This window comes from Leucoraja erinacea, chromosome 40 (genome assembly GCF_028641065.1).
Source record: "Leucoraja erinacea ecotype New England chromosome 40, Leri_hhj_1, whole genome shotgun sequence".
Taxonomy (NCBI): Eukaryota; Metazoa; Chordata; class Chondrichthyes; order Rajiformes; family Rajidae; genus Leucoraja; species Leucoraja erinaceus.
Window position 1 is genome coordinate 5,902,267 of NC_073416.1, and position 21,768 is coordinate 5,924,034.

The 21,768-nt window shown below is 42.5% G+C and overlaps 1 protein-coding gene across 2 annotated transcripts in view; it reads right to left on the reverse strand.

The window, feature by feature from the left end:
- Positions 1–10,721: 10,721 nt before the first annotated feature.
- Positions 10,722–21,768, reverse strand: part of LOC129714688 (spermatogenesis-associated serine-rich protein 2-like) — a 72,102-nt gene continuing 61,055 nt past the window's right edge. For both annotated transcript variants that reach the window (XM_055664447.1, XM_055664446.1), the window contains exons 11-13: positions 20,176–20,278; positions 14,711–14,925; positions 10,722–13,180 (exon numbers count right to left, since the gene is read on the reverse strand). In XM_055664447.1, coding sequence (XP_055520422.1) covers positions 12,869–13,180; positions 14,711–14,925; positions 20,176–20,278 — 630 coding nt within the window. In that variant the 3' untranslated portion in view covers positions 10,722–12,868. The remainder of the gene's footprint in view (positions 13,181–14,710; positions 14,926–20,175; positions 20,279–21,768) is intronic.

Below are 21,768 nucleotides of genomic sequence, written 5' to 3' on the forward strand. Positions count from 1 at the left end.
TTTTTCTGTGTCAGGCACTCCTTTCCATTTCAAAATAAGATGTGGACTAAATATCAATCTGCTAAAAACAGTGACATTAATTCATTGGTTGTGATGTTTTTCCATTACTGCCCATATTGTCCCCAAAAAATGTAAACACTTTGGTCTGAAAGGATCTCGACCCAAAACGTCTCTCCGGAGATGCTGCCTGTCCCGCTGAGTTACTCCCAACATTTTGTGTCTACCTTCGATTTAAACAAGCATCTGCAGTTGTTTCCTAAACACTTCTTGTTCGAGATCTGATAAGTTTGACACATAGCAAAATAGCTTCATAATCTCTTGGGGTCCTGCATTTGGGTTTTGGGGATGCTGAGATGGAGACAATTTAACCAGAGATGAGTTTGTCTTGGCACAGTCAGATGCAGGGCTGCCTACTGATAAAGATGCAGAAGATGTGCAGTTAGGTAAGTTAATTGGCTACTGTAAATGATCCCAAGTAGAGAGGTCCAGGAGAGTTGGGAGGATTGCAGTGCTGGCTCGAAGGGCCGAATGGCTTACTCCTGCACCTATTGTCTATTGATATGATAGGCAGGTGAGAGAGAACAGGTTACTGGCAGATAAGTGGGCAAATGGGATTGATGGGAATATTCTAAGAGCCTGCGTAGGCTCTACCTTTTATATTGTAAGGAAAAACAAACTCTGTTTTTGAAAATATGGCAGAAACCTGGTGCATGTGGAGGTCCACTTGTGACTGAACTGGAATTATTTTGTTAAAATGGTGCCTGATCTGAACAGAGGGGTTAAATGGGGCAAGTGTGTGTACATGTGATAATATGTGAATTATTGATCTATTGATGATGATTGATTAAAATAAAAACTGAGCATGCAAAAACATTGCTGATATTTTGAATGTTCCAGCCACTACAGTAACCTCCAGTTGTCTTTACTTTCCTGAGACATGTTCGGCACTTTGCCTTTTAATTGTAGCCACCGACAAATATATGTTAGAAAAGAAAATGTGCTGTTGATAGTTTCTGATCTCGACAAACTGAAAATGGACCCTTATAAACCAGGGTAGGTTAATTAAGAGAGGCTAATTTCAAAACAGAAATGAATGTGTTTCTATGAAGTACAAAAATAAATTGCATTGTGCGATTTTGCTTCCCAAAACTTGCTTCTGCAGGAAAAGTGATTGGATCAAGCTAAGCAACTGGGTTCTGGAATATTGCAAGGATTAAAAATGTGTAGATATACATGGCTTAATTTTTAGTACAAGAACCTCTCGACAATTTTTTTTTAATTTCTCTGGTTAAATTGACAGAAAGTTTGCTTTAGCGGTCATGTGAAACAAAGTAACTTTCAAGGGAGAAGCCAATAAAAGTATTTAAATTAAAAATATTCACTCTTCCAAAAAAGTACGGGATAGAACAGCTGGTGGCTATCTGTTTTAGAACTGCCACAGTGGCTTCCTGCTATGTCGTACATCTATTTAAATAACCATTTCTTTGTTCTAAATGTTCTGAAGACATTGCTTACAGGGTTTAATATTTTGTCGATGGTCTGTAGCTTGTAGGGATATAGACTTGCCCTAAAGGTATTGATTAATGCAATTCTCCATCAAATTTACTTGGAGGGCAAATCTTTTCCCTGAATAAACTTTAGAAATAATTAATGAATGAATGAATAATCAATCATCAACACTAAAATAAATAAGATACATGTAATGTTGCAGAAATATGAAATGTGTGGAAACATGTTTGTTCTAAGTACAAAAATATATCCCCTTTCTCATGTTTAGTTTAGAGATACAATGTGGAAACATGCACTTCGGCCCACCGGGACCGCAACCCGTACGATCCCTGTACATTAACACGATTTTACACACACTAGGGACATTTTTTACATTTATACCAAGCCAATTAACCTAAAAACCTGTACGTCTTAGGAGTGGGGGAGGAAACCGAAGATCTCGGAGAAAACCTACGCAGGTCACGGGGAGAACGTACAAACAGCCCCCGTACTCAGAATTGAACCCGGGTCTCCGGCACTGTAAGGCAGCAACTCTACTGCTGCGCAACCGTGCTGCCCTGTGCCACCATGTTATCTTAACATTCCCTACCGATATAACCGGCAAGAAGAGTCCTGTAGGTCAGTGACATTTTTGTGCTGCATACTTGCCATTTATTTAGATTTAAGTAAAATTGATAGTGAGGTCGAGAGGGAGTTCCACCCATGTCATCCCGTGCTACCTGCTCAAGATTCAAGATTCAAGATAGATTTAATTGTCACATGTGCCAGATGGCACAGTGAAATGAATTCCCATACAGCCATACAATAAAAATAAACAGGACTCAACACACTATAGAATTTAACACAAAACATCCCCACACAGCAGAATCAAAGTTTCCCACTGTGTGGGAAGGCACCAAAGTCAGTCTCTTCCTCCATTGTTCCCCGTGGTCAGGGCCTCCCCGTGCCCTCCGCAGTTGCAGCTACGGGCGGCCCGATGTTCAGGACCGCTCGCCGGGATGATACAAGTCCGACGTCGGGGCTGCGGGACGTCCTCAGCGGCGTGGACACCAGAGTCGGCCCCCTCCTACCAGAGTCGGCGGCTTCCAATGTCCGCAGGCCGCGCCGGGTGGAGACTGCTGCTGGAGACCCTCTGCAAGGAGCCCCCGGTCTCCACGATGCCATTCAGTGCCGCCGGCGTTGGAAGCTCTCCGCACCAGAGCTCCACGATGTTGGAGCAACGGCCCAAAGCTCCGGAGCTCCAAACAGCGACCCGGGTAGGCATCGCCCGCTCCGCGGTGACTCCAGCGCTGTGCTGCCGCTGTAGCAGCCCTGGTCCGGCTCCCGGTCCCCAGCAGGAAAGGCCGCTCCGATCCAGCTGGTAGGCCGCGAGGTGGGGGGGTGAGGACGCGACTCGGAGAAATATTCGTGTCCCCGCCAGGAAGAGACTGGGAGATGGTTTCCCCCTTACCCTGCCCCCCTCCCCCACATAGAAAAGTTAAAGTTTCCCCCTAAAACAGACATTAGACTAACTGAAAATTTAAAAAAAGATAGAAATGACAGCCTAGGTAGAGGCTGCTGCCAGTGCAGCGCCCCTAGTGGAGTACTCCATGGTCCGATAGTCGGCGACTAAACCCGTCTCCCCCACGAGTTTGCCAGGTGAGGAGGGGGCTGTGGACCCCCAGCAGGACCAAAAACAAGCTCTGTCAAAGCGCGGATGAGCTTCTAGCGAGCCGACGGCCATCCACACTTCAGTAGAAGTTGCGATCACTGTTGTACACGGCAGTGTGAGGAATGATGATAAAGCACACACACCAAAATCCTATACTTCCAGTGGCGGAATTCCACAGGAACTGGAGGACGGAGATGTGTGGTGCGTCTGTCACCGCTCCTGTTGGAAACCAGCACCACTGCGTCACTAATGTTTTCAACAATGATGGATGAATGAATGAAATAGTTATTCCCCTGGAAGAAACAATTAAGTCTAATTTTGTTTTAAATAAGGACTTGTTGGGTGAAAGCTGCTCTTGGCTTGATTCGTTGCTGCATATCTTCACATTTCCCATCTCTGCCCTGATTTAGCATCTTCATTTACCTGCTCTCTCCTCCAATTACTGTCTACTTCAGTTTCTCTGGAGAGACAAATGACGAGGCTTCCCAGCACTTAATGTCAATACCTTAGTGGAATAAATTAGTGAAATGGATTGCTAAATCCTAGTTTTATAGATTTTCTTCAAGTGGGGTATGCATGCTGATGGCAAGATTTTGAGTGAAGACTTGGTCTTGTCAAGGCAAATCTATAATTCGTTGATATGATGTAGAATATTTTGTGTAGGAATGACTGAACTGAAATTGCAGTGTTTCACTGCAGGTCCTCTGAATGTTTTTTTTCTTTCTCTGGATCAATAGCGTTCAGCATTGATTTCTGATGCAACTGAGGCCTGTCCTTGAGCAGTTCCACTGGCAAAAGATACTAGCTGTCAAGTGACTACTGGTTCAGCGATTGAAAGGGCCGATAGTGTATGTGGAAACAAAAGTTGGCCAACACCTTGTTTAAAACACGAAAAGAAACTGAAACTAGAGGAGGGAAAAAGAGAAAAGGAAACCCATTTAAAAAATGAAACTGACTATTGAACTAATGCCAAATCTCCAACACCTCCTTGATTCTCCCTGTGAAAGAACCATGGTCCCACCACTGAACATTAGGCATTTTATAATCATGGACTTCCTTTCCTCTGGGGACCATCATCCCACAATCTCGTACAACTCACTCCTATCTCCTCCACAAGATCCAGAAGCAGTACAGCCCTGGTAAAACCATTATTTCAGCCAGCTGCTGGCCAGAGAGCTAGTTTCTTCTCCCCTTGCCCGGTCTCTTCTCACTTAAATCTGACACCGTTGATGCCCTCCACCACTTGGAGTTTGTTGCTCACAAATTAGCTAATTTTCACCATGAATGCAGTCCATCTACACTTCCTTTCCATACCCACAAAGTCTGAGAGCCCTTCCTTCGCTGCTTCCTTAAATGGACCAACTAGTGCATTTCACTGCCACATATGAGCTTGTTCTTACATTGACTAACTCTTCACTCCACTCACTTCCTCCACTCACTTCCTCCAAGTCAAATGTGTAACTCGAGTTCTCTTTTGCTTTCAAGTCAAGTCAATAGTTTATTGTCATGTGTCCCAGATAGGACAGTGACATTCGTGCTTGCTGCAGCACAAGAGTATTGTAAACAAAAATACAGAACAGTTCAGTTCAATATACACATAAATAAGTGGAGGAAGTTCCAGGATTTCGACCCAGCCACATTTAAGTGATGCTGGTATCTTGAGCAAAACACAAAGTGCTGGTGTAACTTGGCGGGTCAGGCAGCATCTGTGGAGGAAATGGACAGGCAACGCTTTCTTCCGAGGAAGAAGGGTCCTGACCCGAATTTTGTATGGCTTACAGAAGAACCTGCAGGTGGTGCTGTTCCATGTTATAGCCCTCAGGACTTGATGTTGAATTCAACAAATTCAGATCACCAGCTTTCCCAGATCTGATGAAATGTCATCAACCTGAAATGTTAACTGTTCTTCTCTACACTCGTGCTACCTGACCCGAGTAGATTCGCCATTTTCCGTTTTTATTTTGGGCGAAGTCATGCTGTTTCTGTGATTGAATCGGTGATTGGCACTGTTGAGGCTCGGATTAATATGGACGAGTTATCGCTTGACCCAATGCCCATGGGTCCCGATTAGAACAAGCTCAAATTAAGTTCTACAGAGCTGCCATATCTTGTAGTGAATAGTGATAGACAATGAAACAGTTAACAGGACATGGAGTGAGGGTGGGGCCAGCATGTGAACAATTTGTATGTTCAGCCAGAATGACTAAGTAGAAGGTCAGAGTCAGCTATGCAGCATGGAAATGGGCCTTTTGGCCCAATTCATCTTGCTGATCACATTGCCTAAATTAGCTAGACTCACTTGCCTGTGCCTAACCTATATCCCTTCAAACCTATCCATGTACCTGTCTAAATGCCTTGGAAATATTGTTATTGTAGCCAACTCTACCACTGCATCTGGCAGCTTGTTCTATACACACACCATGCGTGTGTGGTGAACAAAAAAAGCCCCTCAGATCTATTTAAAATGTTTTTCATCTCTCGCCTTCAACTTGTGCCTTCCAGATTTAGGCTCCCTTACTGAGTAAAAGACTGTATCCATGCCCCTCATGATTTTATACACCTATGTCAGATCACCCCTTAGCCTTCTACTCTCCAGGGAAAAAAGACCCAGCCTATCCTTGCAGATCAAACCTCCAGATCCAGTAACATCCTCAAATATTTTTAGCATCCTTTCCATTGAAATGACACCCCTCCTGTTGCAGGGCGACCAGAACTGTGTACAGTACTCAGTAATTGGTCATACCTATTTTTTTTTTACACCTGTAACATGACATCCTAACCCTTGTACTCAACACCCTGACTGATGAAGGCAAGCATCCTAAATGCCACCCTTGCCACCTTGTTTACTTGTGTTGTCACTTTCATTGGACTATTTATCAACCCTGAGGTGTCTCTGTTCCACAACAATCCCCAGAGGCTGACCATTTACTGTGCAAGTCCTGCCCTAGTTTGTCTCACCAAAAGGCAAAGCCCTCATTTATCAGAATTAAACTCCATTTGCCATTCCTCGCCCCATTGATCAAAAATCAATTTGATTTGAGGATTGTCCATGTCCGTGTGATGTCCATGTCATATCCTCAGAGATGTGGACTCCCAGGTATTTAAAGCAGCTCACCCCATCCACAGTATCCCCATTTATCCTCAATGGTTCGGCCGAACGCACTATGGGAACTTCACTCGCCCCTCTGCAGGAATTATACATCAGGAGGTGCAACTCCAGAGCCAGTAAAATCATGGGAGACTGCTTCCATCCCTGCAACGGACTGTTCCAGCTGCTACGGTCAGGCAAACGCCTCCGTTGCCATGCTGTGAGAACGGAGAGGTTGAGAAGGAGTTTCTTCCCAGAGGCCATTAGGACTGTAAACTCATATCTCACCAGGGACTAACCTTACTGAACCACTCTACTGCTTTTTTTTTTTTTTAATCGTTTTTTTTTCCCCTTTTCCCTTCCGCCCACAATATTTAATACGAATTGTAGTTTGTTTGGTTGTTTGTTTGTCTTTTTGCACAAAGTCCGCGAGCATTGCCACTTTTCATTTCACTGCACATCTTGTATGTGTTTGTGTTGAATAAACTTGACTTAACTTGAAATCTTGGATACTGTTCTTCAATGTCCACTATACTAACAATATTAGTGTCACCTGCAAACTTACTAACCCTGATTCACATCCAAATTGTTGATATGAATAAAGATTTATTCTCCCAATACCTATGGGTCCTGATTATAATGTGCTGAAATGAAGTTCCACAGTGCTGCCACATTATCCTCCTGAGATCCCTGCCATCACAGAGCCAACTTCGTTCAGTCCGTGTGAGAGCAGGGAATGGATGGCAGTACTGTCCCACCAGAGTTGGCATTTAGGGCACGGTGGCGATAGAGTTGCTGCCTTCCAGTGCCAGAGACCCGGGTTCGATCCTGACAATGGTTGCTCTCTGTACAGAGTTTGTACATTCTCCCTGTGACAGTGTGGGTTTTCTCTGGGTGCTCTGGTTTCCCTCCACATCCCAAAGATGTTTAGGTTTGTAGGTTCATTACCTTGGTATAAATGTGAAATTGTCCCTAGTCTGTGTAGGATAGTGTAAGTGTGTGAGGGTCGGTGGGCCCTGTGCTGTATCTGTAAACTAAACACTGGGCACAGCAAAGGCTGTGGAACCAGTTAGCTGTCGTAGTGAAAATCTGCACTGCAGAGGTAACTGTGCCTCTAGCCAAACTGTGCCAATGGTTTTGCTAGATCTCTGCCTTGGCCCAACAATGGACCAAAGGGCTGAATTGCAGAAGTGAGAGTGACTGACCTTGACAGCAAGGCACTCGGTAAAACTGAAGTCAAAGGGGCTTCAAACATTCACGGTTTGGGGAAAAAAAGATTGTGGATGGGAGAGGGCAATCATTCGCAATCCCTGGGCATCTGAGGCTCCTCGGGGTAGTACCCTCGGCCTAACCATCTTCATCTGCATTTGCTTCATCAAATACCTTCCTTCCACCCAAATAGCAAAAGTGCAGATGTTTCCTGAAAGTTGCACAATGTACAACGCGAGCACAACTCCTCAGCTAATGAAGCATGACTAAACCTGCTCTGTACAAATACACGTAATACTTCCCAGAAACCAGAACATTTTCACACAGGGGGTGGTAGGTGTATGGAACGAGCTGCCGGCGAAGGTAGTTGATGCAGGGTCGATCACAACGTTGAAGAAACATTTAGACAGGTGTAGGGATGGGACAGGTTGAGAGGGATATGGGCCAAACGCAGGCAGATGGGACTAGATGGGGCAACTTGGGCAGTGTGGGCAAGCTACGCTGAAGAGCCTGTTGCCACGATGTATGACTGACCGTTGTTGTTTGCGATTTACACATATATTAATACAGCACGTCCCCAGTTATGCCATTGTGGGCAATTACCTCAAAGTGATAGATAAACGGGTTAATGGCTTATTAACCGGTGGTGGGCGAGGTACAACTTGCAGCCACGTGCCTGCAGTTTGGCAGTCTGGCTGCAAAAGGGTCTCGACTCGAAACGTCACCCATTCCTTCTCTCCAGAGATGCTGCCTGTCCCGTCGAGGTACTCCAGCACTTCGTGTCTATCTGCCGTCTGTAAAGCCAGGGCGAGCTGGTTGTGAGGGCGGCGGCGCCTGGGGATTCTCGCGAGTGGGCGGCGCGCGCGAGCTCCGGGCCGGTGGGCGGGCGGGCGGTTGGAAATGGAACGTTGCCCGGTGGCTCGCACCTGCAGCTGAACTCAGCAGCAAACACTCCCCTGAGACCAGGCCGATGGAAATTAATATTCAACGTATACAGAAGATACAGCTCTCTGCTCCATATGGGAGGGCAACCAGCCTTTGACACATTTATCATGGGCATCCACAACCGCTGCCCAATGAGATTGTTCAACTGATCACCTGCTCCTCGTTTAACTGCTCTGTAATCAGTTTTGCAATGATGTTTATCCTGCATCTTATAGCCCATCGTGGGCTAAAGTTCAAACTGCACATGTGCCCTTTCTGCACTCTAGACTATGCTTCGTCTCCCTGCTGCGTTAACCCATTCAATGTATGTTTACATGAACCAGCATGTCACTTTTTGAAGCTCTTCAAACATTCCACATGGGCGCAGATTGCTTGGGCAACATTGTTTGTTTGTTTCCTCAGCTCTCCTGTTGTCCACTTTATTTTTTGATCATAAAATAAATCTAAAGGTATAAGCTGTTCAGAGTTATCAAGCCCCATTCAAGCCTCCAAAATTGGATTCTAGAATCACAACCCAATTCAAAGCAAAGATCGCTTCATAGTGATGAAGAGATACAGTGTAACGACAGAGAATTGACTAAGCACCATCAATAAATAGTGTACCTTTATCTGATAAATGCTTTGCATGTTCTGCTCAATTACTATGCGAGAAAGATCAGATTCAAACGTTGATGCCTTCAGGGCAGGAGGTCTCAACTAAGCACAGTCTCCACAGTGCTGGAAATGGTAACCATTCTCTTAGGTAAATGGTAAAGCAGGAAAGAGGGAAAAAGAGAGAGGGGAAAAAAAAGAGATAGATTTCATTCATTGTTCTTTATCTCTCCACATCACCATCTATATCTCTCGTTTCCCTTATCCCTAACCAGTCTGAAGAAGGGTCTCGACTCAAAACAGACCGCATTCCTGGAGAGAAGGAACGGGTGATGGCCCGCAATGTTACTTTCAGTGCCTGGATTTCAAATGTACATTATTGTTCAAAAATAAATTTAAGAATAGGTTTGTCAAGCAAACTTTGCCACTCCACTATCAATCTTTCAAAGGTAGATATATCCCAATTTTTCCATTGATTGGCATTGTTCAGTAAGTTCCATCCTTCAGTGGTTCTTGCCCATGTCTGAAGCCCAAAATATGTTTCATAATTCAGTCTTGGTAATGTAGTTCATATTCTGCAATGCCAAGTAACCATATTTTTCGACTCCAGATTCAACATGTGGAAAGTATAGGAATCAAGAAATGAATATTGTCATAACATTCTCTTCTGATAGTCACTTCAAGGTCCTGACATCCTTCCTAAATGATATGCACCAAATTGGTGGGAAGGAACTGCAGGTGCTTGTTTACATCAAAGAGACAAAATGCTGGAGTAACTCAGCAGGACAGGCAGCATCTCGGGATAGAAGGAATGGGTGACTTTTCGGGTCTTGATCCGAAACATCACCTATTCCTTCTATCCAGAGATGCTGCCTGTCCCGCTGAGTTACTCTAACCTTTTGTGTATATGCACCAAATCGAACTCCACACCAGCTGACAGCGACTGAACCAGCGATATTTTTGTCAAAGATCAGCATAACATCCTTGCTTTTGTACTCTATGCTTCCATGTACAAAGTAAAGGATACTTAAAAAAGAAACCCATTATCAACTAAAACTACCTAAAGACTGAACCCCACAAGGTACACATTGTGTCTCTCATAATTGTATCATATAGTTCATAGTGAGGTGAATCAAGGTAGCTTGGCTCAGCCTGTCAAGTACACAAGTCCCAGACCTGCAACAGCCAGATCTGGGAAAGGAGACTCTAACCTTAGATTCGAATGAGAATTCTCAGCAACAAGCAAGGTAATCTCATCATTTATTTATTTATTTAACTCATTGTTTTAATTGATTGATTGTTTTAATGTTCACTTTTAAAAATGAAAGCAATTAGGTTAAATGTCCTCAAATACAAGACATTTGAAGATTCTTATGAAAAGCTGTAACAGGAGGGGAGGTTGTGTCCCAACTGTGGCTCCTGTCAAAGGCCACCAGTGTTCTCAGGATACACTGCCTGAGGCTGATGCTGCCAAGGCCCCTCTTATCTCCCAGCTTAGGGGGGCACCTTGTGGGGTCCTCCACATCTAGCAAGGGGGAAGGCTGCAAGTAAAAATCCAGTTTAATTTGATTTATTGATTCGTCCAAATTTCTCTCCATTAAATTGCATTCAAAACGAGTGAATGACATGACAAGATTAACAATGAAAGTCACCTCAAGTTCCCTGTTCCCAGCTCCGAGACTGGTATTGAATATTGAGGAGGAAAGAACCACAGTTGTACAACGATAGTTTAGAATACAGCTTCTTTATTCATCAACTAAATTTTAAATACATGACATATGTCAAAAAGAGACTGGCACTAAGAGGGAGCAGCAATTCTGCTGCCTGAAATGCAGCCATAATGTACCAGCATGCCATCAATTGGAAGATTCAAATTCAAACATGCAAATTGGAATCAGTTTCATTTTAATTATTCCCACTAAGCACCAACTTATCTTTCAATTATTGGTCAGGTCCTGGGCCAACAACATTACATTGCTGAAATACCAGAAACAAAATGTTCCCATTGAATCTGTGACATGATCCCTTGCCTCAACATCAAATGGAGGGGTTAATCACAATAATCACACTTCAGCGAGCTGATTCACACTTCACAATAGCTTCCACCCAGGGCACTAAAAGTGAACATGGATGAAATCTTCAGCAAAATAAATGATACTTGATTCTTTGGAGAATGAAAGGGATATGGGGTTTGGCACCAAGGCTTAAGGAGTAATCTAAGTGGTTTATCTATGACCCTGAAAGGCTGTCTAGCCTCTCATCATTTTTTTGTAATGATCATAACAACAGAAAAGTATACAAGCAAAGGCTGGGAGCATTTGATACAAACTAAATTTGAAAACATAAAAACTGTCAATATTCAAAAATCAGCATCACTAGTCTGAAGAAACAAAAAAAAGACACCAACTCAATTTGGAAGATACTGCATTTTAACATAGTTCTTGATTTAAAAGGCTCTAGTTGATCTGTGCACTTCATTTTACAACTTCAATTAGAGAATCAGCATTACAGGCATACAATGGGCACAGTCCTAATCGCCATTCATGAATAAAATGAAGCAGATCATAGTGATCAAGCCAGAATTCACCTGTTTGGGAAAATAGGGGGTTTTTTTTAAGTTTTTTTTTTAAGCAGAACAAAAATTCTACAGATGAAATATGATTAGTGTATGCTCCAAGTCCATCCATTCACAAGGTTGCTAACAGATTTTTCCAATTTGTTCTTTTTGGGTAATAGAGTTTGGAATTTAAACTTCTGTAGAGATGATGTCACCTGTGATCAGATTCCCCTCTCACCTGGGACTTAGTGGATCAAGGGCATGTTGAGACCTGCAGCAGATTATTCTCCAAAGGTTGTGTGTTAAACATTGAGCAGCACCACACACTCCTGCTACCTTGACAGTACACTTTAGAAGGAAATTGTGGATCACTTCAGATGCACAGTGGCAAAAGTGAGTTTACTCTATTCAGAGCCAAGTGAATGTCTATTCCTATACAGAAACACCATGCAGCCAATACAAGTTAATTCAACAGCACAGATACAACTAAAACTTTCTATCATTCTTATGTGTTCACACATTTTCAATAGCAGTGGAAAGTATGTTTGGCTTCACATCTACACCACACTAGCAGGATAATAATTTGAAGTCATGGCTGGAACTGCCCCCAAAAGGTGGAAGTTCCCTCATTGTGCCACACTCTGCTTCATGGCTCAGAATTCAGCTTTAGACTACAACGTCACTGTGAATGGAAATGAGTTTACATCTGTCTGCAGTCAAGAGTGAATCCTGATGTGAAGAGGAAGCAATGTTGATCTGGTATCCTGTGGCATGTTGGCCCCAGCACATAAAATACACAGTTGAAAATGTTCACTAAACGGTTCTATCCAAATACACAGCCATTATCAAAAATTCAGATAAAACAATCACGTGCCCTGCTACAATTCATCAACAATCTCTAGTAGACCTAATGGCAGCAAAGTTTGAAGTTCTTTGGTCCCTTGTTTTATTTTCTAAGTGTAGTCTAAAAAAAACTAAGTGGTTGTGACATATTAAAGATCCAAGGCACTTTCATTCTGAACAGAGAGGTGCATAGTGATTTCTGCTAACTGATTTAGCCATGACAGATTAAGCAACAACGTTTAAAGAACGTATCTTGGGTACAGCTAAGTGCTGCTCCCTCTTCCAGAAGAGATTAACAACATAGAGACACTATCAATTAAAAAAAAAAAGAACATTTGGAAAGGTTAATCCAGAAATTAAAAAAAAAAGTCATTAGACAAATCAAAGATGACAAAAACAAAGTGAATGTAAACTCATTTTGGGGCTTAATCACATCTAGCTGGATGGCGTTGTTGTTGCTGGATGTCGGAATTTTTCAGGAGTTGACAGGAGCTTCATTTCCATCTGATCTTGGCCTACGTTGAGGAAGGGCATTGGCAGGAGCAGAAAGTAAAGAGGGCTGCCTGGAGGCAGAAGCTGTAGCTGTGCCATTGGGAGCAGTAGAATGCACTTGGGTCTTCTCGGTGGTGAAGCTCTGAGGTGTGGGATGAGGGTTGCTGGGAGTTTTGGAGTAATTCCTGGGTCCATTGCGGTACCGATTCCTATCATCATTTCTTCCAAAATGGCTTTGGCCACTTATCCCATTCTCTCGAGATCGGTAACCAGATCTCCTGTTACCTTGGGGCACCTATTTAAGGGAAAACATCTCAATTAATAGATACACTTCATATTTTATCCTTTCTAATAGCCTCACTGGAATCTCCTTTTGTTTTTACCGTCACATTCAATTCCGCCCAGATACATACAGCATCGTCACAAACAGAACACGCTTTTTTAAGAGCTTCTTCGCTGCCACAGTGAGACTCTTGGCCAAAACAAAATGAACTGATGTCCTGACCTACCTCATAGCACATCATATTATATTATATATTGTCTCCTGGGCCTGTGCAATTTACAATGCAATCGATACTTTTTATATAGGGTTTGTGTAATTTACAATGCTCTCACTTTTCCCTTTATATAGGGTTTTAGGCATTTTCTTTCTTTTTAGTTCTAGAGAAGTATATGTTTTTATAGATTATGTGTCTTCTGTGTGTCTTTTTAACTTGACTTGACTCTCTGAACAACCGCACAAGAGTTCCAATGTGTGTAAGCACAAATGGCAAATAAAGTTTTTGACCTTTGACATCCTTGTATAGTAATGTCTAGCCAAATGTGAAATGCACTTTCAGCAAGTCTGGACCCCAGATTGCATTGAGATGGGAAGCAGTAATAGACAACAGGGTTTTTGGATTCAGTGCAGTAAAAAGATTATAACCTCGAGATTCCACTTATACCAGGTGAACTCCACATGGTTATTCCTTATCCATGTAAAACTTCAAGATACACTTCCAATCCTGGAATGAAGTCCACTAACCTGCTGCTCTGCAACTAGCTGCCTATGCTGTAAACCCAAAGATAACAATAACATGCATTTATGAAGTCTTCAATGTGTATAAATGCTGAAGTGCTTTAGTGGTCTACCAGAAATTAATGGTTGCATATAATATAATAAAGTGCTTTTAAATTTCAATCCAACAAACTTCTTGGGCCTGTTTTGCTTTTAGTCCAGAGCCTCGATTTTATTAGTGAGGTTGGTCGAATGTATCTGAATATTCTCCCAGCTGATTATTGGTTATCACAAATAATCTACATGTTTGGATCAATTTGTGGTGAACATGAACAATAAATTGATATTTACCCAAGTCTGTGTTTTGTAGGTCTTGGTCCTATTTACATTCCTTGATTTTGTACTTGCAGATAATGCACTCAAAACAATATTGTTCCCAATGGCAGGAATTCACCATCTCCTTTGTTCTAAAGACTTCTTCATTGTCCTAAACCGTACCAAGGCGAAGGCCAATATGTACTTTCCTCACATTCTTTGAATTTACCACTAGACCAATGAAGGTGGTTGAAATCTGCTTTACCTTTTCAGAAAGCAAATCCCTTCAGCTCGATGCTCTCTTCGACACAAATTTGAAATGACTAAATCAAGAGCCGACAACCACACACCAATTTGCCCGTCGACTCGCAAGTGATTTTTATTCACAGCCGTGCACTAATTCAAAACTATAGAAATACGTTAAACTAAATTTTCTTTGATGGTGGAATTAGTTTGGGGGGGGGGGGGTAAAAAACCCTATATACATTGGAAGACGACACTAGCAGCACATACCGATCGGTTTGATTGGAAAGTTCGGTTTCCATAGTTTGTTGTGGCAGTGGAAACATCTCCTGAAGACTGGCTCTTCTTCCCTGGCTTAGTAAAGGAAGGGTCTGTTGCACAGTCAGGAGTAGTTGGTGCTGATGCATCGCTCCGGGTTGTCACCGACATGGATGACACAGAGCCACACCTTGATCTGGCAGAGTAATTGTTCCTGGGATGAGACACTATAAAACACAACATATATTGGAAAATCAGAACAATTAATTTTTAGTAAAAAGTCTTGAGATAACTTATCCACTGGACATCCAAACAAGAAGTCCGTCCACATTTACCAGCTGCCCACAACATGCCAGCCCTTAAATGCCCAACTACTGTTTCCTGCTCAAACACCTCTCTCTTTTCTCTTTGATCCTAAATACCCTAAAGCTCCCCCCCCCCACCCACTCAATCCTAGAAATACTTTGCATACCCTCACAAGTAGCTGTGCTAGAGGGGAGATATGGGGGAAAAATATGTTTTTGCCCAGAACATGGTTGGTTCTGAAGTGGTCTGCACAAAAAAAGTTTCAAGGGATATGGGCCAACCACAGGCAGGTGGGACTAGTGTAGATGGGGCATGTTGGCCGGCACGGGAAAGTTGGACTGAAGGGCCTGTTTCCACGCTGTATAAAGCAGCAGAAACCCTCAATACATTTAAAGAGTCTTTGGATGTGTACTCGAAAACAAATCAGTCACACAATACTAATAACTCCATATCTTCCTTCAGGTAAATGGTGGCAGTGAAACAAATTCCCTCTCCTAAATCAGTTTATTTAAAAAAAAAAAAAAAAGTCTTAAGGAAATGTTACTATCAAAGTTTCCATCTGACTGGCCCCCACCTGACTGGCCCTCTGTGCATAATACCCGACCTGCTGGGGATTCCAGCATTAGTCTGATCCTTACTGTAGATTTTCAGCACCTGCAGTATTTAATTTTATAGACAATTTACTTTTATACGAGTAGGCCATTCGGCCCTTCGAGCCAGCACCGCCATCCACAATCAGTAACCTGTTCCTGCCTTCTCCCCATATCCCCCGACTCCGCTATCTTTCATTTCATTATGCCACTAGCATAATCAAGGACGAGTCTCATCCTGGTCACTTCCTCTCCGTCCCTTCTCCACTCTACCTTGCACTAAATGCCCTTAATCCTGTATCTGTACACTGTGGACGGCTTGATATCATAAATCATGTATAGTCTTTTCACGGAATGGATAGCACACAACAAAAAAGCTTTTCACTGTACCTCAGTCCACATGACAAACTAAACTACTAATTTATGAAAGTACCATTTTTATGCAAAGATGACCCAACCTGACAAAAAACAAAAATGATACTGCTTTTGGATTCAAAAAATGTAATTGGTCTTTTACTAGTCTTTTTTATTTTTTGTACAGCTGTGAAATTATATCCACAGGCAAACAGCCAGCGAGCCTGATACATAAATGTCAACTAGTGGTGATGCTGACAGCAGTGTTATGGGCACTTATTGCTGATTAAATACAACAGTACAGCATTGAGGTGTTTGTCCAGTAGTCCTTGAGGCCATCCAAATATGCTCTGCAAACACACATGCTTATTCGCACTCAGCAGCGTGTCCGGGTTGTCACAGGTTAGTTTGTGATCAGGTGAATAAAAATCAATTTGCATTTTTCTAATCGCACCTTTTCATAGCCTCAAGATATCACAAAATACTGGGCATGAATCGACAGCTGCCTGCATGTTACGCAGGCAGCTATGTCACGCATTGGAGGAGCCCACTAACAGCAGTGAGACCAATGCCTTTGTTGGCCTTTTAGGTGGGAAAACTGGCTTGGACTCTTTGGATAGCACTATTGCATCTTCTCCATTCACACGAGCTGACAATGGAGATGTCTGCACATGTGTTTGCTGCTACCGGCTCCCAACAATGTAACAATCTTCAACAGAAGTGTCAGTGAATATTACAAATCCAGGTCCTTTTGACTTTACTCTGCTCGAGAGCCACTGCTAAATTGAAGGTAATACAAAATTATTTTAATAGCCATCTTAAGTTTATGTCATTCTTTTGAATACTGGAACATCAGTTTCAGATCCTGCCTTATATTTGATTTGGTTCCTCAACCGTCCAATGAAGCAGGACGGTAATGCTGTCATACTTTTTCCTTCTTATACAGCAGCTGTTTTGTGTCGGGTTACATTTGCAGTGTGGGAATCTCACTGTTTGCTTGCTAGTCTCACCCCCAGATCAAATTTTTGAGAGCAGATGTGAGCGAGACTTAGTGAACATATTGATAACAGTACGTGGCAAGTTTAACTGTGAATTTTTCTTTCTACTTTATTTTCGGCAGTCCATAAATAAATAAACTTGGCCGTGGAGAAGTCTTCCTACAACAAAGTAAAATATAATTAAGCGAACCTTGATGTCCAACCAACAGCCTGGCAATTCACAAAGGTAACATTTCTACACACTGAAAATGTCAACATTTGTTCAGCTTGTAAGAAAATCAGCGTAGGCTTGCGTATCCAACATTTCTTATTTACTGCAAAACGTTGCGCAAATCTTTGCGCGCGGAATTTGTGCGCAGCTGTGCGACCGTGGCTTTCTCTGCCGGCTCAAGGTACAATTGCACGTTGCCAAATAATTGCTTCACATCCATAGGGCAGAAATTGTTCATGTAAATCACACAAGTGTGAAACAAACGCCTAAATGCAGAAATAAGGAGGGAGGGTAGAAAGGCCAGACGCCTGGAGAACCATTCTAGGGCCAACCGATTCACTTCGCAACTGAAGCAGCAGAGTCAAGAAAGAATTCTAGCAAGTCTGAAGACAGGGGAGAAATTGCTCTCCTCACTGCTTGCGTTTTAAGATGTGACACGTACACCAGATGCTTTGGTGGCCTGCAGAGTGAGATTTATAGTGCAGTTGCAAACTTACTCACATGAGGAATCTGTGGGAAGTGCTGTGGTTTTACACAAGATTGTGGAATGTACACACTGGAGAGAACTTCTAAGTGTTTCAACCTAGTTTCCCCATGAAGCTGGAGCTATGAAAGTACACAGCCAAATCCTGGACCTTACCCAGCATATTCATATCAAAGCTGAGGAGCCATTCATTGAACTAAACTCTCATCGTCTTGGACATGCGGTTGCCTCAAATTCAAGCCAGTTTTTACGCCTCCACTTAGCATTCTGCCGCTTCCACTGAAATAGCTCGTAGTCACTTGGCATCTTCTGCATCTGTGACACTGGCAATATCACACTTTGCTCTCCTCAACCCATCCACAGCCATGAATAAAGATGACCACAACATCCTCCTCCTCCACCCTTCCCCTGCCATCCAACTAGTTGGCCTACACTTGACTGCTTTCATTCTCATCCATTAACTCACCCACAATAGCTTCTCTTCCGATGCCCTCTGGTGTTACCCCAGACATCCATCCTTGGCCTGCTCCTATTCCTCATCAATATCTTTCACAACTCAGCATCAGAACACAACACACAATTCCATGTCACAACCCAATCGCATAACATCCACTTACTGCTTCCACGAATGTTACATCCTTCATGTCTTTCAATAATGTTATATTCCCAAGCCTGTAGCCCATCAAAGTTCACTGACTACATTACACATCGTGCTATGCTGCACCCATTTCTGATGGCCCGACATGATCAAATAACTAATAATCATGAAATTATTACTACACTTATCTGTAGCTTTTCCAGGAGTGGTTTGTCACTCAAGAAAATAACAAGTATTCACAAAGTAATGTGTGCCATGCTCAAATAATTGTTAGCTTTAACCTCCCACCCAGAGGCAATCAGTCCCTGCCGGGAAGAGCCAAGTGTCTTGCAGCAAATAATATTTCTGATCAATTCAGCTCTTTCCTGCAACAAGATGCATGGATATTGGGTACACACACACACACACACTCTGAGATAGGCTTTATTAAACACCATGCAGGATGGAAAGGTGGAGAAGCCTAGGGACTGAAAATTGGAGTTGAGGGATTCAGAAACTTGAGAACACAGTGTCACATTTGAGGCGGATAAATGGTGGTGACTTGAGACCATGGAGAGATAGGAAGATGTGAGAATTTTAACCTGCTTCTGGTTAAGGAAAGAAGCTCCACTGTGGTTCACTGGGGTGATGGATGAATGGGACTTGACACATTACCATACAGCCAATGGTGTTTTGGATGATCTCAAGCTAAAGGGTAGAATGAAAGCAAGGAATGCATTGGAAAACTGAATCTTATAAGGAAACAAAGGCATGGATGACAATTCCACCAGTAGTTAGGCTGAGACCTAGGCATTATTGATTACACCTCAAAACTGGAGCATAGAGATGGTACCGATATGGAGTCTCAAACTTGTGGGTAAATATGACACAAAGTTTTCAATCAGAATCATTTAACCTCAGACATTTGGCAAAGAGGGGGCTGAAGAGTTTACCAGGGAAGAGTTTGTGGGAGGAAAATAAAGAAAACTACTTAATTATTTCCAATATCAAGTTGGAGGATATTGTTATTCACACAGTACTGAATGCCGGACAAGAAGTCTGATCATTTAGGGAACAGCGAAGGGATATAATTGTTATTATTCAAGAGAAGTCAGGAGAATTCACCAAGCGGCGCAGCGGTAGAGTTACTGCCTTACAGCGCCAGAGATGCGGATTCGATCCCGACTACGGGTGCTGTCTGTATGGAGTTTGTACGTTCTCCCCGTGACCTGCGTGGGTTTTCTCCGAGATTTTTGGTACCTCCCACACTCCAAAGACGTGCAGGTTTGTAGGTTAATTGGCTTGGGTTTGCATACTTGGTATAAGTATAAATTGTCCCCAGTGTGTGTAGGGGATCGCTGGTCGGTGCAGACTCGGGGGGGCCAAAGGCCGTGTTTCCACACTGCATCTCTTAAAAGTAGTGCTGAGTTAAGCAAGGGTTGTCAGCATGTATGTGGAAAGCCATTGTTACCGAGTAGCAGCACGTAGATGAAAAAATGGAAGGAAGTTGGGATCAAACCTTGGGGAATACCAGAGGTAGAAGTCTGGGATTAGTGGCATTCTGGTGATTCTCCAGCTATGACAGATAAGAAAGCAACCAGGTAAGTGTTCCACCCAAAGAAACGGCCGAACAGAAGCTTCAGAAGATAGCGTGCTCAACCACAATGGATGAAGACAGGTCGAGAATCTCAAAGGATATCACAATCGCACAAGACCATCAGAATCTTTGGCAAATCCATAATTAGCAAACTTTTGGCATGTCAAACAGAAGTGGCAGCAATTCATCCTCAGTGAGTACAAACCCGTTCCCACTCTGACACTCGCATCCAATGACTTGTTCCAGTGTCTGCAGCACAAACTATTGAGATTAGAAATGCCCGGTGCCCACTTGTAAGGTAGATGCAAATATCAAACAGGTTTTAATAACAAGATGTTACGTGACCAAGCCTCAGCTTACCTTGTCCAAAGGCTTGGATACTCGCTTTCAGTTCTTCCACATCACAGGTAAACTGTGCGCATCGGCCCAGGTCTTCATCATATTTCCGTTCACTAACAAAGTGCTAGAATAATACATTTTAAAAAACTCTAGCAGGTAAAATCCAAGCATATGGTAGCTTAGCTTTTTAAAAATTATACAATCATGATTCTAACTTGTACAATTGGCAATTTGGATTAATAGAATGGTGTAAATTTCTTGTAAATGATTAAAACTATGGCAATACTATATCATGCATCTACCAATTCCATTTGCGAACATTAAGTAAACAGAAAACATAAATCAAGGAACAATTGACGGTGTATAACTCCCAGTGACTGTTTAATCAAGCGCACACAATTATAACATGCAAAGCACAAACATTCATAACGTTCCTGAAATAATGTCTTGTTATAAAACAACACTAGTTGTTGATGAATCCTACATCGACAATTTTGCACCATTTTAGCAGAAGCATGAATCTCCTTTATGAAAATGGGCCAAAATTTAACAACTCAAAGCGTACAATACAATACAAGTTTATTTGTGTATTGCAGGTAATTAAGTACTTAAATGATACAAATGTGGGATAGGAAATCTCCATAAAACAATGTGTGTTTAATTAAGCAAACTTATTCCAGCAGGTTTGCTCCATAAGTTGCACATTACTTTCTTCCAAAAGTGAAACACCACAATGTCAATGAGCAGAATGTCACCTCTTCTGAATAATTAACACAAAACCTATACACTGTATTAACTATCACCTCGTCAGCCAAACATTGGGAAGAGGAACATCACACAAACACAAAAAAAAAACCCCCCCCCCCCCCAAAAATCAGGTCTGATTTTTCATTTATTAAAAATCCAGTTTGAACAACTTTTGTGCCAGTTCCCAGTGGGCATCTTCTGGCAATGTAAAAACGGTGGCAGGAAATTGTCAGTCTCATTCATGGGCCAGAAATGCCACATCACTGCAGAGGAAGCATTTGGACAGGAGCGAGATAAAATGAGTATGCGAGTCTTCCTTATGGAGCTTTCCACCTGATCCAAGTTGTATTAGACCAGAAATATGCATGCCAGATGTAGAAGTGGAAAAGTAGTAGGAACCAAGAATTCAAAAATAAAACAAAATGGAATGCCTTCAATTACCGACCTTATCAAATTTTCTGAGGTGTGTGGGGGGGGGGGGGGGGGGGGGGACAGGCACCTGGAAGAGACAGGCACTGCAATACATTTTTTTTTAATGCACCTAGATTTCTAATATACCTTTGATAGACACAAGGAACTGGAGATGCTGGTTTACAAAAACCCGCTTAGTTACTCCAGCACTGTGGATATTTGATATAGAGCCTGGCTTCGCAAATAAAGTTTAATGGAACCCAGCTTGGTGTCAGGTTCATGATTATCTAGGAGGCTTGAAGACAAAAACTAAAAAAAACGGTATTCAGCACGGCAGAAAGGGAATTGCATAACAATCAGTTCGAGACTGCTGTTGGTCACTATAAATTTAGACTCTGGAATAATTTCTTTTTTTCATTTGTAGATATCACCAAATTGGGGAGATAGTCTACAATG